The sequence below is a fragment of the Mastigoproctus giganteus genome, chromosome 1 (genome assembly GCF_048544385.1).
Source record: "Mastigoproctus giganteus isolate SK-2022 chromosome 1, ASM4854438v1, whole genome shotgun sequence".
Taxonomy (NCBI): Eukaryota; Metazoa; Arthropoda; class Arachnida; order Uropygi; family Thelyphonidae; genus Mastigoproctus; species Mastigoproctus giganteus.
In genome coordinates this window covers 32,390,770-32,413,177 of record NC_143575.1, presented here as the reverse complement: position 1 = coordinate 32,413,177, position 22,408 = coordinate 32,390,770, and the positions used below count along the sequence as shown (strand labels likewise).

Sequence of the window (22,408 nt, the reverse complement as noted above, 5' to 3'; positions counted from 1 at the left end):
TTTGCAAACAAATCAGCATAAAGACGGTATATATTGCATAGAAGGAAATGCAAAAATAGATGTTGCATTTTATGGTGATGATGATGTCCTACCTACCTGCTGAATGTTTTTTACATATTTTGTCATAGAACATAATCTTCCTCTGAGTTGTGCTGATCATACAGACATTTTGTTCAGAAATATGTTTCCTTGATAGTGAAAAAATATTTGGTGGAAGAACGAAAAAAAAAAAAAAAAACACACTGTTCATGGATAGGGAAAGAAGAGGTAGTGTTAGCTCTGAAAAATGGATCACTTTTGATTGCTACATATGGCTGTAATCAAAGCGATTCTAAGCTATATCCCATTGTGGTGACCTTTTGTAATAAATAAAAAGAAAAAAGCCAAATAAAAAGCAGCTTACTCTTGATGCTAGCAGTGGATCATGACTCTGTTGGGTACATCTGAATGACCTGAATGTATGTAGGATTCCTTCAAAAAACTATGTGGAACTTAGTATTGATAATGTGCCTGTTATGTAGGCTTAAAAACTAAAGTAGCAAGGATGTTAAAAGAGGAGATTGAGCACTTTGTGGTAATAGGCTGAAAAGGAGCTGCCTGCCTTCCTATGAAAGTGGATGAATAAGTAGACACCTAGTATCTAGAGAGAAGTGCTAAAAGGAAAGAGAGATTTAAACAGTTTCAACTGCTGTGTGCCATTGAAATAAAGAAGATTTTTAAGTATGTATACATTTTGGCTGTATTTGGTTAAATGTGTACTAGACTGGTAGAGCAGTGGCAACCTTTTGACAAGTCTATTAAAAGGAGAGGTTAGAAGTGGTGAGAAAATTCATTTGAGCATTTTTCAGAGGTGAAAAGTGAAAGTGACCACTAGGTGACTGCCATTGACTCAAATCCAGTCCATGAACCAAAAGAAGTTTTGAAAGAAGTGAAATTAATGATAATTATTGATAAGCAACTATTATGCTTACTCATATAGAAAATCTGTTCATATTTCTCTCTTCTGGCTTGATTAAAGCAGTTTGCTTGTTTATTTTAAATGTTATTCCAACATTTGAAAATCTGAACGTACCCATTCAATTCAGCTTCTCTCACATCCATGTATTGAGGTTGTTTTTTCTAGATATGTTGAAAAATGTTTCAACATATCTTTCTTTGCAAATTTATTTTATGAACAGTTTTCAATTCTTCCTCTTCCATTTTGGAAATTGATTACCATAGCAGACTAAACCAGAAGGATAATTATCACTTAGTCATATTACATTTATACTGCGAAGGTTGTGGTGAGTCTAAAACAAGAGGAGAAGATTTTTGTTTGTCGGATTGATAAGAAGGCACTTTATGGTTGCATATGACTGTGTGGCGCAAAAGTTTACATTTGAAATATGTTCTTATAAATTCTGAGGTAGCACAAATTTCATCCATTGGCAGTGCATCACTTTCAAATTTGAAAATTTTTTGTGGACAAGTTTCCAGTACTTCTTGGTATTGTTAAAGATAAGAAATAAATGAAGCAATAGATGTTCTGCAGCAGCATTAGTTATGTCAGTTTCAATGTGAAAATCTATCAGAGCTTATGAAAGAAGAAAGAACTGGACAGTGGTCTTTGATTGATTGAATGGACAAGGGCACAAGGAAGCTTAAAATATAACAAATTATCTGAAATCATGTTTGGAATTTAACAGTTCCTCATAGCAATGATGAATGTGAGAGAATATCCAGCCTGGTCAGAAAGAAAAAACTGACTTCAGATCTTTTTCTGGCGAAGCTTTTGAAATGTCCTTGACAGCCAAATCTGGACAGAGGGCCATTGTTATGAACAAAAGTTTGACTCAGCATTTCTGATGGGGACAAAACCTACAACATTATCTTTCTTGAAGCAATCAAAAGAAGTCTAATATAATACCAAACAGAAATCCACAGAGAAAAAAAAATGTTAGATAAGCTATTGTTTCTAAGCAAACTGTATTGGTAAACAATTCTGTGGATGTATATTAAGTAAATTAATACACCATATGTATTTTGCCAGTGAAATTTAATGTTTAGTGCAGTATGGACTTTAAAAACCTCCTGTTTTTTTGGGAGGAACTGCTTTTTGCAAAAAATCTCCTGTTTTTCCTCCTGCTTACAAATTCCTTATCTCCATTTCTTTGAAAGGCAAAAGTTGTAGATATGCTGTTAATTTATATGCCATAAATCTTACTCTAAAAATTATCTTCCATATTTCAATTCAAAAGTGATATATATTTTTTCAAATTGACTCAGTGTTGTGCTTTAGTTTTGCAAAATGCCACCCCACCTAGTCATTCTGAGCAAATATGATCTCAGTTGATATATCTTTATGAGGATTAACTTCCCAGGATATGGAATACTGGGGAGCTTATGTGCAGATCATGTTGCTAAACACCCATCTAATACAACCTCAATGCATTTTCAAGTACTGTACTATTTCTTGATTATAGGTTCACTATAAGAAAAATAGGAAAAAAAATCAATGGACATTAATGTGGTAAATCTAGTCTGAGAATAAGCTTCTGCAATTCCAAACTAAATCTAAACTGTGGCACTTCAGGTTTCAGCTCAACCAACAGGGAGAAGTTGTTCTGGCAAGAGCCAGAATAGCTCACCTTTTTGTTCATAGGAGATGATCCTCCCCAGTTTACATACTTCAACACCTCCCCTATAGTGAAGATATTCAAGGTATAAGTATTCAAGCATTCAATGTACAAGAAGCATTCATTGAATGCATCTTGTACAACAGTGTTGTCTAACTTCCTTTAGCTCTCTCTATTCTGTGAGAACCATTATCACTCTGCCATGTTACAGGAGATATGCCCACCACTGGTAATCTTTTGCTTTCCTAAAACAAAAGTTGCATAACTACTTGTGTTCCCTGAGAAGTTACCATCTGTAACCATGACTACATTGACAGGTGCAGTATGGCCTGAATAACCCTTGTAGGAGGAAACCCTCATAACTGCAGCATTCAGTAATTTTCAATGTTAAAATATACTTGCTTAGAGTTATCCCATTTGATTATCATATGAAACATATTTCTGTTGACAGCCATATAGACAAATGTTGTACTATGTAGCTTTCATCTTTTTTACCTTGGAGTTTTCTTACTAATCTATGTACCATTGGTAGTCAGACTGCATCTTGAATATTGTATACATCTGAAGGCTTAATTTCCAGAAAGATTTCTACTTGCTTGAAAGGGTATAAAGGAGAGGAACGAGACTAGTTGTGAATGCAGAGATATTCTTACAGGAGGAGACTCCAGTTCTTTAAGCAGCAAAATATGAAAACTAGATATTTAGACATTATTTATTAATCAAAATTTATTAATCTGATTAAGATATTTAAGGACTTAAAGGGTTGAGTAACCTTAATAAGGGAGGCATAGATTCAAATTGAGGAGTGATAATTGTAGAGTTAAGGTACAAATATTTACCTTCCTTCTTGTAAAGAAACAAAAGTTTCTTCACAGAAAGAAATATACTATTTGGAAACAATAATGCCGTAAATAGGGTTTGCAATGCTGTCTATTGTTAGTTCAACCAACTAAAACTGTGAATAATGGAGATACATACTTAAAAATACAATTAAACAATCACAAAATTTAAAGTTTCATCATAAACAAAATTATTTCTTGGTACAGTAAAATTTGTCAATATGCTTTTCTGAATTATATTAAAATAAAAATGCATATTGTCAAAATATTCTACAAGAAGAAATTGCCAGAGTAACCAGAGCAGTGTTTCTCAGTCTTCCAATTTTGATAATCCTTTTTGAGCAAACCAGATTCTTCAAACCATTATGCAACTTTTTCCTCTACTGTCATAACATGCTTATTTCCTTCTGTGTGCAACTGTCTTTTGTTTCTAATTTATTGTGGTATTTTGTGATCTCTCTCTCTCCTCCTCCCTCCCTTGGATCTTCTTCATTATCACCCCAGAGAAGGGTTTGCATCCTACTGGTTGAGAATCACTGCATCAGAGAATTCATATCATATTCTCACACTATAAAATTATGCTCTGCTGATTGCTTTCAGTGTTTATGAAGCCAATTCTGAATACCACTAAACAAAATTCATTTTCTTCCATTATTATAAAATATTAAAATAATTATAAATTTTTTCTTCTCCTCCAGGAATTTCCTTCTGGAAGACACAAGGGAGACTTTGTCAAGAGATATGAGCACATGACACAGGTTATCATCCTGATGATGACTCTCATTGTAGAATTCTCAAAACATGTCCCTGGATTTGATGTTTTGCAAAGAAAAGACCAGATAATTCTTTTAAGGGTAATTTTTAAGGGAGTTCTTTCTTGAATAATTTAAGTATTTGTTTGGTGCCAATAATTGAGGACTTATTTTATTTCCTAAACCATTCATTTCAAATAACTTTCCTGTATTAAATACAGTTATTGTTTATTAATCAAAATTTTATTGGCTTGTTATACATTTAATAGGAGTATAAAGTCTAATGGCGAAGGAAGTGAGAGAGAATGCCCAAGTATTGCAGAGCAGTGTCAGTGATTTGTCTAGAGAAGTGTATGGGGGGGTGGGAATGGACTCTAATAAAAAATACTGAGTATATTTAAAGCCAGATCTTTAATAATACAGAATGTCAATATTCATTTACAAAAGTGTTTATAAAAATACTATATATCATGTGACTTTTTAAGGAATAAAAAATCATCTAAAATTTTATGGTTGGCTTGTACTTAGTCTAAAATACCAAATTTGAATTAAAGGTACCTGTTAAGTCTTAGAAAGATGTGAATTAATACCAATACATTTAAAATTTATTTCATACATATTTTTACAAATATAGGGATTATAGTGAAAACTTGATGGAGTCCCCCAGGGTTCAGTGCTGGGCCCACTGTTGTTTTCTTATTTATTAATCATATTGATGAAGGTATATCAGACTTAATGTCTAAGTTTGCAGATGACAAAGGTTCGTAGAGTGGTTAGTAAGAGTAATCAAGGTAAGCAACTGCAACAAGGTCTAGAAAAATTAGGCCAGTAGGCTGAGAAATGCAGTTGAAGTTTAACATTGACAAATGTAAGATACTGTTATGTGGGTAGAAGCAATCCCAGTACCAGGAAGCTTCCTATCATTATATTGTACTCCATGTATACAACCTTTAAAAGTGCAAAATGGCATTGTGATTTAATATTTTGAATAAAATGTTATTAACGAACAAATACGGTTGTTAGTAACAACAACAACAGTACAGGACATATCAAAAGTAAAAATTTAATGGCTAAAGTAAAGAAAGCCAACATGAGAACCATGGGAAACTTTAAGTGGTCAAAAGCGCTTCCCAATACTACAGCTTCCTACATTCTCGGTAAACAGATGGTGCATGTGATCAGTAGTGGCAGTAGAAGTTGATAACAATATATTGATTATTTTTTTCTTATTATTAAAAGCAGATTATCAGAGTTCATGAGCAGACTGAAATTTACTTATGGGAACACCCTCCAGACTACCTTAGTCTTAGGGTGTTTATCTCCCCCCCACCTGCTGTTTTAACCTGATACGAAATGACTCCTACAGATGGTGCATGTTATTGGTAGTTGCAGTAGAAGTTGTTTTCCTATAGGGTTAAAACAGTGGGGAGGGGGTGATAAACACCCTAACCTAGTCTGGAGGGTGTATCCGTAAGTAAATTTCAGCTGTGAAGGCATTACACTCATGAATCCAATAATCTGCTTTTAATAACGAAAAAAAAAAAAACTAATCAATACATCGTTATCGACTTCTACTGCCATTACTGATAACATGCACCATCTGTTTACCGAGAATGCAGGGAGAAGCTGTGGTACCGGGAAACGCGTTTGACCGCTAAGTTTCCTGTGTTGGCTTTCTTTACCTTTGCTAATTAAACTTATATTATTTATCAAGCATTTTTTAAAATTTTATTTTAATTAAACATTTGGTGTATCTTCTTGAAAAAATCAAAAATTATACATCCATGCTGATCCGCATTGGTAATGGGGTACTATCACAGGGTAGTGGAGAATGAAAGAGACCTTGGGGTAATTGTGAAGTCAGATATGAAGATTTTTGACAGTGCAGACAGGCCCAGAGTAGGCCATGGGGTCTTGTCAATGATATACAGGAATTTTGTGAGTAGGGATAAGGAGGTGATTATCCCCTTGTATGAGGTAATGGTCAGGCTACACCTTGAGTATTGCATACAGGTCTTGAAGCCTAATTTAAGAAGGATGTAGAGTTGCTAGAATGAGTACAGAGAAGGGCAACAAGATGGTTGAAGGAAACAAAGGGGTGCTCTTATGAAGAAAGGCTTAAGTGTGAATTGCAGCGTCTGGAGACTAGGCATCTGCAAGGCGATCTGATTGAGGTGAATAAGGCCTTGATTTGATTGAGCAGGCTTAATGGTGATGGGATTCTTGCTCAGATTACAAACCTGAGGGGGCAGAGATTCAAACTGAAGAAAGACAGTTGTAGAATAGATGTGCAGAAGTTTGCCTTTAGCCAGTGGATAGTTGATTGCTGGAACAAATTTCCATCTGTTGTTGTGGAAGTTGATAGCTTAAATAAATTCAAGGCAGAACTAGACAAACATTTAAATTAATGGATCAGTGAAATGGGAAGGGTTTTTTCTTTGGCTGATGCTATATAAGCTTGCTTTCTTGCATCATGTGCCTCTCCTAATGCTAATTTCCAAACAATCTTGGGGTTTGAATTGTTCTCTGCATCTCGTGTATAAAGCTGTATTTCACCTGCATTTGTACCTATGGCGCTGGTGCCTGGTTTTGCCATGCCTGTTAAGTCAGTGTGCAGAATAAACTATCATCCAGCAATCTATGCTTATGGCGATGTGTCAGGGTTTCAGAATTGTATCAACCCCAGCCCTGCATGTCCTTAATGGTTGTTTGTCCTTTGATTTATTGCTTAGTTTCTGTGGTATTATTTTTTATATAAGACATGGGACTTCTGTTGAATTTTTGGGTTTTACAGTTAACATTGCCATTGATCCCAAGGAAAAGTCACTTTTCTGGGAGTTTTTGATTTGGCAGCGGCAAGATAATTGGAATAACTCCCCTAAGCGGTAGTTACTTACAAATTCATTTCAAATGTTCTTTTTGCATATGTGGAAAGTAACTCTTGCTGATTTACTCTAAACTTATATATATTATTTCTCATTTTGGGCATGGGTCACTAAATGTCAAACTGGCTGAATTCCATCTTACAGCTTTACCTGTGTATATTTGTGATGATACTGAATATTGAGAATGTGTCCTTTTCCATTTTCACCCGTATGCAGATTTATGGCTGCCTATGACATTGCTTTTGCTTGCTCCTAGTCAGAAAGAAACCCTGCTGAGCTCCAAGGAGAACATTCTATTTTTTCAGGACTTTGCTACCAAGGCTTTCCTTCGCTGAAAACAACTGCTTGCATCTAGACAACCACCTGCTGGCCACTGTTGATGCTTTGATTCAACTACGACCAGATTCCTTCTCATGGATCAGCCTATGCACGCAACTTCACCAACCCTAGATGATGGTGATGATGCTAACATGGACATTATCCACTGAACTATTCTCTCCCCCCCCCCTCAGCCTTGTGCTTGATGCAGGATTTTGCTGGTGCCTGGGTATAGGATTGCCATCCACTCTACCAATGAATTGTTTTTTTTTTTTTTTTTTTTGCTGGCTTCTATTTTATTTTACTTTTTAAAGATTCTGCCTGTGTTTGGGCACCGTGGGTATGAGATAGCTGGTATCCATGTTCTTGCATTCCACCAGTGGATACAGGACTAATTTTATTGGTCTTGCATTCCACCAGTGGATACAGAACTAATTTTATTTCTTTGTTTTTTATTTTATTTTTTAAAATTAATTAAGTAGTTTATTTTATTATTATTTTTGAATGATCTCAAAGTCACTTTGGGCATTTAGTATAGAATGTTTGGGGCCCACAATAATTCATGCTTAGTTGTGGTCCACCTCCGTGTAGTGTAGGTGGATACTGAGCCAGGCTTTCCAGATGATCGCGGCCCCGGGTGCCAAGCGAATCTTGAGGCCAAACGATCTTCCCTGCGTCTTCTACTGCGATTATATTAGAGAGATAAGTTTTTCCCTTTGTGTTCACACGTTTTTTTCTTCCGTTATTCAAATATATAATAAGAGTTTTCTTTCTTAAAGCATAAGGAAGGTAACTTTTCTTAATTTTTCTGTGTACTAACCTTCTATTTTACTCGCTTGGTCACTTGGTGGCACTACTCCTGCCTCCCCATGGCGGGGGCTGGACCTGGGTAAAAAGACACCACCCAGGACTAAAAGGAGTTTAAAATGGACCAAAAAACTAACAACACAAGATTGGAGAAAGTTAACTCCAATAAATCTGATGACTTACAACTGAACATGTCTCAGGCTAAGAGAAAGAAAAGAAAAGAACAGCTCTCAGCCTCCTGTTCCTTTCTTTTTGGTGATACATTCATTATCAACACAACCCATTGGGAAATTACCCCATTCTTAGTCCAGAAGACTATAGAATCCATGGTTGGATCACCAAAAGTGATAAAACGATTACAGTCAGGTGATCTCTTAGTAGAAACCTCACTAAGTCATCAATCTGAAAAATTGCTAAAAACAAAAGCTTTTGCAGGACTGCCAGTTGAAATTAACCCACATAATTCCCTGAATACATTGAAAGGTGTTATTACAAAATGGGACCTTTTGACTGTTTCAGAGGAAGAGTTACTGTACGAGCTAACAGAACAACAAGTGATACATGTTAGGAGGATAATGATGATGAAAGATGGCATTCTCACTCCAACCCGATCAGTTATTCTCATCTTTAACAATCCTCTTCACCACTCAGTTAAAGCAGGATATTTAAATTGCAAAATCCGACCATATATACCGAATCCAGTAAAGTGTTACAACTGTCAGCAATACGGACACTCTCTCAAGCAACGTTGCAGTGATCCCATCTGTCTGCTCTGCGGATCGAAAGAACACAATCAAGCAAACTGCACCTCCTCTACACCACTCTGTCCAAACGTCATGGAAATCACCCTGCTTTTTCGAAGACATGCGAAATGTGGATATTGAGAAAACAAATACAAAAATACAAAGTAGAAAATAAAGTGTCTTATCCGGAAGCAAGAAAACAGATATTTGCAACCAATCCTTCATGTTTCTATGCTTCAGCAGTGAAACGACAGCAAACTATAGCCACTCAAACAGAGGTGGTAATACCTCTAAATCAAATTATAGATTGGAGTAAAGTAATATTAATGATAAAAACAGCTTCACAAGAAACATCCAGTGTTAAAGAGCAGGATACTTTCATGCCTGGAAAGCAGAAATCAGAAGTAACATCTTCAAAAACAAAGCAAACAGCATCTGGTACACTGTGTGAACAGAAACAAACTAACATAGACGAAATGGATGCTGATGAACAGAGAGAGAACGTACTAGAACTTCACCCTGCAGAAGATATTGATACACCTCGTACTAATTTTCCGAAGAAAGACAAACCCAAATATGATAAACGAAAAAACTCAAAAGCGCAGTCAGATTCAACAAATAGTTTTGAGACCTAAATTAATGCAGTATATTATTGTACAATGGAACTGTTGTGGTGATTTAGTCCAGATTTGGTTTATGTGGAAAATTGGATGAAATAAAAGATATTATTTAGCAGTATAAACCGGTCTGCATTTGCCTTCAGGAGCCCCATCTAACACCTCAATCTTCACTCGCATTTCAAAACTATTCTGGAGAGAGAGACAGAAATGATAACAGAACTGCCAAAGGAGGAGTGGCCATTTTGGTGAATACTAATATACCAGATAAGCAAACATTAAAAACCAACTTAGAAGCAGTAACAGTGAGAATAGCCATCGGAATTTCTATCACAATCTCATTCCTTTATCTTACACCAAATATTCCTCTCTCCAGATTGGAATTAAATGATCTTACTATGCAGCTTCAACCTCCCTATTGCTTTATGGGAGATATGAATGCCCATCATCTGTGGGGATCTTCTCACACGGACAGTAGAGGTAACTTAATCGCTAGATGATCAACAACTGAATTTACTGAATACCGGATCTCACACTTATATCAGTTTTGCTACAGGTATCACTTCTGCAATAGACTTAATATGTTCTCCATCAATTTATCCCAGTATAGAATAGTTCGTATTAAATGATCCTTACAACAGTGATCATTTTCCGATAGTATGTTCCATACAGACACAATTGACTCTTACAGAAGAAACTAGAACAGTATGAAATTTTAAAAAAGCTAATTGGAGTAAATATATGCAATTAATCAAGCTGGATAAGCAATTAATAGAAACTGCCAGTAGATGATGCTGTCATACATATCAACGATCAACTGCTAGAAGCTTTGAAAGTTACAATACCTCAAATAAATAAGGCAAGGTACAACAACTCTTGGTGGAATTCAGAATGTGCGACAGCAAAAACAAAGCAAAGTCGTGCATGGAATAGATTCTGGAAATATCCAATTACCCTCAATTTGATTGCATATAAAAAAAGCCAAAGCCAGGAGAATTCAGAAAAAGGCAAAGAAAAATTCTTGGATCATGTTTGCTTCCACACTTACTAGGAACTCGAGTTCCAGTTTGGTGTGGAAAAAAAATTCGGATTTTAAGTGGAAGATATCCAAGCATACAATCTCCAATCTTCCATTGGAAAGGGCAGGACGTTTCTACAACACACGAGATATCAGAAATTCTGGCCGAATCTTTTGCTTCTACATCAGCAGTTACAAGCTACGGCACTGACTTTCAAAAATATAAAGAGCAAGCTGAATGGAGTAAGTTGAATTTCTCTACCAAAACATCTCATTCCTATAATCTATCATTCCTAAAAGGGGAATTATTTAAAACCATTACAAAATTGCCTAATAGTGCACCAGGTCCCGATGGCATTTATTATACAACATTACTATGATACAACACCTAAACTCTGATTGTCTGGATATCCTACTAGCTCTATATAATAAAATTTTTCTGAACAACCTGTATCCATCCATATGGCGGCATGCAATTGTCCTTGCATTTCCCAAACCCGGAAAAGATCCTTACTATACATATAATTATCGCCCTATTTCACTGACCAGCTGCTTAGGGAAAATCCTTGAACGAATGGTGCACAATAGACTTGCATGGTTGCTGGAAAAAGAGAATGTTTTATCACCCCACCAATTTGGATTTAGAAAAAATAGATCAACACGTGATCTACATGTAGGTGGTAGATGACTTTCATCAACCGGTGAAATACCACCACTTTGCTTATTGGAGGCTTGAAGTGGTGAAACCCATGTTTAGTCTCTAGAGCAAAGTTTCCGGCATCCCCCTCCTCCTATACGTCTCCTTCAACCCATGCATGGTACTAAGTACTATAGGTTTTGATACCTTTTTTTTTTTTTTTTTTTTTTTATGAAAACCCCAAACATGTCAAAGTTGAAACAAATATTAGAAACTCATAAGAAAGCATCATATGGTGATGGTAAATCTAGATCTTGCAAAAGCTTTTGACACAACATGGAGATTTGGAATCCTATGATATCTATTTCAGTTTGAATACAGAGGACAACTTTCACAATTTATATAAAAATTCCTTACTGACAGAACATTTCAGGTACAATATATACACAACAGGAAAGGGTCCCCCCAGGGCTCAGTATTAAGTGCAACCCTGTTTGCGCTGCGGATGAACAATATCACAAAGATTATACCACCTTCACTGGAAATGTATATGTACGCAGATGATCTTTCCATTTCATTTCAATCACAAAGCATGAACACGATTGAACGACAGCTTCAATTATCCATAAACAAAATAGAAACATGGACTAAAAATAATAGATATAGAATATCTGAGAAAAAAATCAGCTGTTATACACTTCTGTAAAATGTGTGGTCTTCATCCTGAACCGGTCTTATACTTAAATAAAATTGCTCTACCTGTTCTTCAAAATTTCTCCGTCTTAGGCTTAACGTTAGATAGAAAACTAAATTTTCATGAACATATACTAAGACTTCGAACTAGTTGCCTCTCAAAACTGAACATCTTGCGCACAGTATCTTCAATGGCCTGGGGAGCCGACAGGTACACATTACTACAATTATATAAAACTTTGATTAGATCTCGTTTGGATTATGGATCTCCTGAATATGCTTCAACAAGAAGGAGCATGTTACATCACCTAGATACCATTCACCATAATGCTCTCCATATAGCTCTAGAAGCATTTAGAACTTCACCAATTTACAGCCTGTATGCAGATGCATCAGAACCCCCGTTGCACCTTGGACCAGATTATCTACTGTACCTGTATGTGGCAAAAATATGCAGTCAGCCACCACATCCAAATTGGTCCATTATTCACGATCCACTATGGATGAATAATTATGATTGCAAGCCAAATGAAAATAAACCAGTAGGTGTGTCTCAGACACTTAGCTCGAGTTTGGGAAATACATTTCCAGCACATTTCTGCAGTAGATATAAACTCAGAATCTCCTTGGATGCCGACTGTGCCTTTGTTCATATCACATTTTACAAACAGGAATAAAAAAGAGATCTCTCCAATCGTTATACAGATGCTTCACACACTGCACAGTTTTGAAAATAGAAACAGTCATCAGATTTACACGGATGGATCAAAATTGAACAACTCAGTAGGTACTGCAATAGTTTTTCCGGAATATACTATATTTGTCTCCTCGCCTCATGTTTGCAGTATTTTCACAGCAGAATTATATGCCATTAAACTAGCACTGGATGATATTACCGAGCACCAACTTCTACCTGCTCTAATCTATACTGACTCCCTTAGTGCAGTAGCAGCTCTACAGAATAGCAAATATTCCTCAAATTCCTTGATTCAGCATCTTAAAAAACAACTCAGTTTTGCATAAAGCAAGAAAACAAGTGTCTATCTGTTGGATTCTCAGCCATGTTGGAATCCCAGGAAATAAACATGCAGACCAAGCCGCAAAAAATCCAGATCTTAATATACAAGATAACTTTGTTTGTACCATTTACAGATTATAGGGATGTATTTCGTAACAAATATACTTCCATTTGGAAACAACTTTGGAGGGACCAACTGTGCAATAAACTCCGCAGAATAAAAAAAGATCTATGTTCATGGCATTCTAGCTTACATACAAATAGGCAGGAGGAAGTTATATTGACAAGACTGCGCATTGGGCATACCTTCCTCACTCACAAACATTTACTTACTTACTATCAGTTTATTAACACAAGGTTCATCCCCTGTACAGCAAGTGGGCTAGGAGGGTGTACATAAATTTTAAAATATACGTTATACACTTTTGTACAAATTTTCAGATCTTTACAATATAATTATTGTATAATAATAACTATTAAATAGATATATACATTTGCTTAATTGTATATTCACTTTGAAATAACATAGATCTTGATAATTGACATGGAAGGCTGGATATACCTCTTTTGGGTCATGCTTCCAAGAGATTAGCTCCAGTTGAGGTAAATACATAGGTTGACTTCTTTATCAGCAACTAACATAACAGATTTATTTATATTCATTATATTATTGCATTTAATCAAATTTCTAACAAAAACTGCTCAATTTTCACAGCAATCCTGGTGATTTAGTCCAGATTTGGTTTATAATTTGGCTTCTGTAGGTGTTGAAGTGTTCAATGGTGTTACATGGGAACATTCCTTTTAGGGAGTCCAAGTTTGATAGCTTCATCCTAAGCGGGTGATGGCTTCTATTTCTTCCTCTTGTTAGTGCGATGATATCTTCTATTGATGGGGCATCAATATGGCAAGTTAGCAGCTTGGTAAGCGTTGACAGATTTTTTTGAGGACAGTGAGCTTCCAGGAGGTTGTGCCTAGGTTGACTAGGAGAATGGATTTCGAGATGGTGAAAGGGTTCCCTCCCAGATGGTTCAGTCACCGCAGAATCCAATATTCCATTGACAGAAATTTATTACATTGAGAGGTAGATGCAGAGGACCAGATTTCTGAGGCATATAGTGGTATGGGTGTGAGACATCTATTAATGTATTTTCCAATCAGTTTGGTGTTGTGACAGCCTGCGAGCTCCTGGCGGATAGCCCAGAAAGCAGCATAGGTCTTCTTCTTTGCCTTTAGGAAGTGTTCCTTGAAATTTAAGTCTTCATCCCACGTTAGTCCCAGGTCGGTATGAGATGAAACTTTGGGGACTGACTCACCAATAACTAACTCGAATGTCATTCTTGACTTTCCTCTTCGTGATTGTCATGTGGGCTGACTTGGCATTGTTGAGTTGGAATCCAGCTCGCTGTAAAAAGTCAGTTAACTGTTGAATTTGCTTGGAGGTTTCATTATTAATTTTTTGTATCTGTTTGGGGTCTATCGAATTGATAAAGAATTTTAGATCATCAGGGAATGAACTAAAATTTGGATTTTTTGCGAGGAATGGTTCAAGTAGGATTGCAAAGAGCGTTATTGACATCACCCCACCTTGAGGTACACCAATTGTTGCATAGGTTGTTTTCTAGTGAGTTCCGTTGGCTATAATTAAGTGTCTCAGCTGTAGTAAGGACTTCAGAATGCTGACAATTTGGTTAGATACTTTGAAATATTCTATTAAGTTGCCTATAAGAGTAGGAATGGAGACAGTATCGAAGGCAGGTTTGATATCGAAGAAGATTATGTCCAGTTGGGCTCTGTCATTCAAGGCTTTTTGTGCTTTGAAGAGTGTATCGAGGAGATTAGAGGTCTTGGACCTATGGTGCAGGACTGTGTGGAGGTAGGGTGGTTAGTGAGCAAAACAGTGTTGAATAATCACTGGGTATATGAGTTTTTCAAATATCTTTAATAATGTGCATCCTATGGAGATTGAACGGAAGTCCTCAGGCATCTTGGGATTTCCAATTTAGGGACTGGTTTGACATAATAAGATTTCCAGGTTTCCGGTATGGTGCCTGTCTTTAGAATCTTCTGGAAGATGTTTAAGAGAAGATCCACAATGTACACAGAGCACACCTTAACTATAAATAGTGGCACCTCCGTAGCCAGGTGGGCAGGAGCAGCAGTGAGTAGCACACACTTCTTGATTAGACCGGGGTTCAAGCCCGTGACCACCAAATATGGAGGATGCGGAAAGGTCAAGGAATGACCACCGCATATCCCTGGAGCAATATGGCCTTAGTTGCTAATGTTCCTAAAAACCAAATAGCAAACAACAACTATAAATAATGGTATACCATCAGGGCCCTTAATCACGTCAGTGAGCTGCTGTTTAGTGATTATAACATCATGCATGGCAGAAAGAGTGTTCTGGTTTACATTAGGTAGGGTTGAAACTTCAGGGGTTGCATCTTGATGATCGAAAGATGTGAGTCCACTCCTCAAATAGTTTTTCATCCATGTTGAGATGGTTGTTGCGCTTTGGGAAAATTCTCCGGGTTTTTGTAATTTGGGATAATATATACTGTTGATGTGCTCCTCTCTTGAAGCGAAGGAAACGAGCTCTCTCTCTTTTAAAGGTTTCATGGTCTGTACTGCTTCTCGATTTTAACTATTTTCTATATGCCCTCTGCTTACTTCTAAAGGCAATTTTCATATCCAAATGTAACCACCGCTGGGTTCTCTCAGTAATTCTGACTTGTTTAGACGCTCCGATCATGGTGATATGTCTCAACTGCTCAGCTAGGGTCTGGATTGCCTCTTCAACAGATAGTGAAGATAAATTATCCCAATTAATGGTGGAGAGATGGTTGATAATTATATCAGGTTTCAGGAATTTTGGAGAAAAAAATCAGCTCAGAGTGAGTATCCGAATAGTAATTTCTAATTTTCTTTTCCGATAACGTTGGTATGGAGAAGGTACAGGTGATAGGTGAGTGATCTGATGAGAATGTGAAAGGGTTGGGTATGTTATTACAGTTGGGGAAGTTGTGGAATACTAGGTCTAAAGCTTGACCTTTTTTCATTGGCAGTGTGATATGTCTCCTAAGATCTAAAAAATTCAAGGTTAACGTTAAGTCTTGTAGAGCTTTTACATGTCTTGGGACTGGCATATTGAAGTCTCCACCTACAACAGTTTGTTGAGCAAGGGCTAGGCTTGTTATTAACCAGGTCTGGAGTTCAATCTGTGTAATTTTGGAATGGTCAGGAGGGAGGTAAACCAAACAGAGTTGTATTTTCACTTGTCGGTTCACCAGTGTTACACACAAAGCTTCAAAGTTGTTAGATTGGCTTAGTTTAACTCTAGTCGCCTACCACTGGATTGGAAAGAATATTTGGATGCCCCCTCCTCTTCCCATACCTCAATTGTTTCCGATACCTTTGTAAGGGGTAGTTTTAAGAAGTATATCAATTTGTCGCTCATTTGTCAGCGAGGTCTCCGTTAAACAGATGAGATCAGTTTCTCTGAGAGATAAAAGCTTTTGGAGGGAGTGGAGCTTATTAGATTAACTCCTGACATTTTGTAGGAAATATCGCAATTGCATAGTTTTTGATTCAGTCTCCAATGTAGCAACTAGCCATTAGTTGCTACATTGGATTAGATTGTGAGTTTTGTCTGTGCGCCCTCATTGGGTGTCTTTCTTTAAAAGGCTTAAGCAGTGTTCCTGGAGGCCAGTTCTTCTGGTTCATGACAGCATTAGTCGCGTTAGATGTGCGTATCACTAGCAAGGAGGCATAGCATGGGTGTTTGGTTCTTAATTTCTTTACGTCCACTTCAAACCCATATTCCATCAAAAAGAGACTTTTAATACTCTCTATTCTTGTCTCAGGGCCCAGTCTGGATACGAAGATCCTTTCTCTGGTGCGAACAGCTGATATATGGTATATGTCCACCAGTCTTCTTGCCTGAGTAATCCTAATGCGCCAATAAAACCCAAATCCAATCCAATCCAATCCAAGCCTGAGTAATCAATGGGAGTTTGTATCAACTGACTTCTCTTACTTCTAAGAGAAGATCCCCCCCGCTCTGCTCTGCCTGTCAGATACAACTTACAGTAAGGCACATCCTGATTGATTGTCCATCCTATTCAGCTGTTCGAACCATTCCTTCCAATCATTAGCAAACTTGCTAGCTCCTCTAACCCTCTTTCATATACTTGGTGACAAAGCAAACCTAAGTGAGCTCTTTATATATATTAAACATCTTGGAATAATAAATACACTTTGATATATCCATAAATCATTAAAATGAACATAGTGACTCTGAAAGACACATATTGGTCATAGTTGCCCTTGTGTCGTGAAATTTGCATAATAACAACAGATATCACCTTCCTGTTGACAAAGTGGCCAGAAACAACACACACATAACATCATACACACGTCTGGCCTTTTACAGAGATCTATATTCACAGTGTACCAAGGTGGAGTTGAACTAGTGGTCCAGAGCCACCCTACATAAAATACTATACATGTCTACATGCCTCTCTAACATGCTGATGTAGAAAACAGCCATAATTCTTGCTACTGTGTCAGTGACCAATCCATGAGTTCCAGTCAATATTTGGAAAGTTAAAATCGATTATAAGATGTTCTGATTTACTAGCCACTCAATTTATCTCTATAGCTGTTCATTATATTTATCACTGTTGTTTGGCCTATAATATGCTCCTTGTCTTTGTCTTCCTCAAACCTACTTGACTGCAGTGGCTACCCACATCAACTGGGTGCACTGTAAGTGCTTTTTAATCAAGAACAAAACTTCATCAAAAATTGCTTACTAAGCTACTAGTATTAGTGTGCATGCAAGTATACATGCACCTCTTTCTGCTCTCAGTGACCCTAATGCAGCCCATATATCGCAACCTTGCAAGAAAAGTCACAATTCAAAAAGTACACGTTTTTAGATTAAGTGCACCTTGAGTACTAAATGTGATATTATTTCAATCAGGAAGTGTCATAAATGTAGTTGCAGGACTGGTCATGGGAGGTTACAAGTGTCACTTTGGCTGTTATTAAGATCCCTGTGATACATGAGATTTTGCTTCTACTGGAAAATAGTTTTTTGAGTTGTGTCACTTTTCTTGCAGGGGTGTGATATGTGCTTCCATGAGGACCCTTTTAGCAGGTCTTATAGCCCCCCCCCCCAACACCTTGCTTTCCAGGTTGTTGCATGTTCCAAGAGAAGCAGTGCAAGAATCATTTTCACCACTACTTGTGGCTGCTGTTAATCTATTTGTCTGTACTCTCTCAAGCTAGCAATTTTATGACCCACCTAACGTTGCCTCAATAGCATCAGGAAATATTTTTGCTACCCTTCTATTCAAGTATATATATCTCTCTCATCCCTCCCTGTAAAAGTCTCCCGTTAACAAGCACAGCCCATGCTGAAAAAATTCTATCCCATGAGCTTTGCATAGTCTCTCCAGGGCCAAATTGATTGACAAGGCTCTTATCATGTACTCCCTCCTATCGTGTCTGGGCAGAGAATACCTGACACTCTAAAATTAATCCTAACTGGTGACTTTTTCTCAGCATTGCTCTGTACTTGTTAAACAAGTCTTCAGGTCTTCTCTTTTTAATATTGTTAATACCAACGTATACATCACCTTTTTGTCCTTAAAAGATGATAGCTGCTCAACAATGTCAACAAGCTTTGATCCCTGGCAGACATACCACGATCCTGTTCCACCTATCCTTTTTACAAAATATATTTACCATTTCCCCAACAATAGCTACATCCTGTTGGACGAGTGCATTCAGCCACATAGGTTGTTGTGTCATGTGATGCTTGAGTGTATATGGGATGGCTGAGTGTATTATGGGTCCCTCTGTTTTATTCCTTCAAGAGCATCAACCTTGTTTCTCAGGCCCTTCTACAAACACTGAATTTATGCTTAATTTCCTCACACCCACAGTGAAAGCTCATGAAGACAGGTCATATCAAGTGACATCAGGTTGTCAATTGCAATTCACTACACACATATGCCATTGACCAGTGCTTTTATGATAAATAGATAATTATATGTATTATATTGAATCACATTCACAAAAGTAAAGTTATTTGTAAGAAAATTTATTAACTTGATGTGTATTTTAGTCCTGTATAGGTGAAGTTATGATGCTAAGTGCAGCTCGAAAGTATGATGCCAAAACAGCCTCCATCATTTTTACAAGCAGTCAGTCTTACACAATTAAAGATTTCCAAAGTGCACACATGGCTCATTTTGGAACCCCCATTTTCTGTTTCTGCCACGAAATGTCCTTTCTGAAAGTTGACAGTGCCGAGTATGTTTTACTCACAACTATTCTTTTATTGTCAGGTGTGTATGTATATAGATTAAAATAAATTTTTCAAAAATTTTGTCTGAAAAAAATTTGACATATTGATTGACTTTATCATGGCCAGAGATGGTCATAGATCTGGTTTAAACCTAGATCTTTCATGATCTAAAAATATTGATGATTACAAAGCACAAAGTAATTTTAGAGAGTTATATAACGAAAATTTCAACTTCTGAGGTCGTGGAACAAATTGCCAAAAAATAATGTGTTATTGGGTTCACAATATGATATTTCCACGATATGATGGTGTCTCTGGAACAGATTAATATCGTAAAGCTGGGTACACTGTATTGTATAGCTACGTGCATGGTTTGAAATGCGGTATTTATGAATGTTTAACATTCATATTTTGCAATTAATGTTCATATTTTCGATTTTGTTGCTACTTGATACTTTGGAAAAAAAAAAAAAAAACTCGTAAACCCGGGAACTCGTAAAACGAGAACTGCCTGTATTTGTGAACTGAACTAGAAAGTGTTTGGGAAGTTTAGATCTTTTCGCAGATAAGCCTACTCTATTAGTGGTGTATTCACTCTATTAGTGGTGTATTGAGTAAGCCTACTCAATTCATTGTGTATTCAATAGTAAGAAAAAGTGTGGGGGGGGAATGCTGTATGAAGTAATAACTTTTTGGATATGGCATACACATGGTAAGAATATTATTATTATTATTATTATTATTATTATTATTATTAGCCATAGGGTGCAAGGAAGCCTGAGGCTTATGCTGCACTAGCCAAAAAAATTCCTGAGTTACCCTGAGAGTGACAGAGAGAGAGAGAGAGAGAGTCAGAAGTAGAAAGGACTCATCAAGAAAGAGAAGAATGATGATATCCAGCTCAGGACCCTGGGTGTGCCAAACCCATACTCACCAGATGTGAGCCCCTGGATATACCCTGATCCTTGACATAACGTGGCCTTGACAATGCCCCCCATACACACTATCGGACTCCCTCCAGTCACTATCTTCTAGAGTAGATGTAGCAAGATTATACACTAGCTAATTCGGAAGCCTCCTAGAGAGTTACCAATAGGTTCGGTCCAGTGTATTAACTAGCGGCCGGCCTGCAAACACTGTTTTAGAGCTGTACCATTGAAATGCAAGAAAAATTGGATCTCGCCATGATTCCACCATAACCTCAAAAGTCATCAGTCGTACTGCATGACGGAAGAGATGTGGAAGGGTTGACCGGAACTGAGCTCTGGAGACTAAACATGGGTTCCACCACTTCAAGCCTCCAATAAGCAGAGTGGTGGTATTGCACTGGTTGATGAGAATCATCTACCACCTAGTATTGCCTTGTAACACAGAGGGGTGCCATTCCTCAATGTGGTGTGGGCACCACACCTCTACCAATGCATATGTTGGTTCACACCTGGGTGGCCACTCTCACAATGTGCTTGTGCATGGGTGTTATACCCAGGATTACTAACAGTCCCACCATCTTGAAGGTGCAAGCAGAGGATTTGGCTGACCGTCTGGACTTTGCCGAAATTGGGTTCACTTGACTTGAGTGTCACCCGAATATCAGTTCCATCTGCATTTTAGACTCCCAGGTAGTAAGTACAGCTTGTCTGGCATATCTGAGAGAATGTCTGCGATAACCTTAAGGACAATTATACTGTATATGCACATAGAAGCATTTATCATCCCAGTGCATTTAGTGTATATTGCAAATAGCATTAGCATTAGCACTAGTAAAGGCATTTGATGCAAGAAAGCAAGCTTATGCAGCATCAGCCAAAAAAAAAAAAAAAAAAACCCACTTCCACTCCACCCCTCTGTTCGTTCAAAATACCTGTCCAGCTGAGCCTTAAACTTATTTAGGCTATCAACCTCCACGACAAGGGATGGAAGTCTGTTCCACCAACCAACCACCCGCTGGCTAAAGGCAAATTTCCGCACGTCTATCCTACATCTGTCTTTCCTCAATTTGAATTTATGCCCTCTCAGGTGATTATTCTGACTAGAGGAAGAATCCCATCAGCATTGAGCATGCTCAAACCATTCAAGGCTTTATACACCTCTATCAGATCACCTCGCTGGTGCCTAGTCTCCAGACACTGTAATTTGCAAAACTTAAGCCTTTCTTCGTAAGAGCACCCCTTTGTTCTATTCACTAATCTTGTTGCCCTTCTCTGTACTCGTTCCAGCAGCTCTACATCCTTCTTGAAATGAGGCCTCCAGACCTGTATACAGTACTCTAGGTGTGGCCAGACCATTGCCTTATACAAGGGAATAATCACCTCCTCCTGCTGGAAAAATTCCTGTATATCATTGACAATACTCCATGAGCTACTCTTGCAGCTTGCACTGCTCAGAGAACTTCATATCTGCCTGCACAACCACCCCCAAGTCCCTTTCATTCTCTACTACTGTCAGTGTAGTACCACAGAGTTGATACGTTGCTCTGGGGTTTCTGTTTCCCATGTGTAATACTTTGCATTTGTCAATGTTAAACTTCATTTGCCACCTCTCAGCCCATCTGCTCAGCCTTTCCAGACCCTGTTGCAGCAGCATAGTGTTAGTAGTGTCCTTGACAACCCTGCCAACCTTTGTATCGTCTGCAAACTTGGACATTAAGCTTGATATACCATCATCAATATCATTTATAAATACAGAAAACAATAATGGACCCAACACTGAGTCCTGAGGGACTCCACTAATAACATTAGTCCACGATGAGCAGTGTCCTTTGATTACCACTCTCTGTCTTCTCCCCCTCAACCACCCCTTTATCCATAGCAGCAATTTGCCTCCAATGTCACACTGCTCCAATTTGTGTAGCAGTCTTCCATGTGCAACAGTATCAAAAGCCTTTCTAAGATCCAAGTATATAATATCAAAGCTATTCCCTGCATCCAGTTCTTTTGTGACTGCATCATAGTATCCAATAAAATTGGTCAGGCAAGACTTCCCCTTAACAAAACCATGCTGTGTCCGAGCTATAACTGAAGTCTTGTCTAAATGATCCTGCAGTGCTTCTTTAACCAGTGCCTCCATTAATTTTCCTGGAACAGAAGTTAAGCTCACAGGTCTATAATTACTTGTGTCAGCCTTTGATCCTCCTTTGTGAATTGGGGT

General features: G+C 37.6%; 1 protein-coding gene across 1 annotated transcript in view; it reads left to right on the top strand.

Annotated features, from left to right (window-relative positions):
• The window catches only part of LOC150090688 (ecdysone receptor-like), a 57,596-nt gene that overhangs the window by 20,637 nt on the left and 14,551 nt on the right, over positions 1-22,408 (top strand). The window contains exons 2-3 of the mRNA XM_090368835.1: positions 4,153-4,308; positions 19,079-19,301. Coding sequence (XP_090224961.1) covers positions 4,153-4,308; positions 19,079-19,301 — 379 coding nt within the window. The remainder of the gene's footprint in view (positions 1-4,152; positions 4,309-19,078; positions 19,302-22,408) is intronic.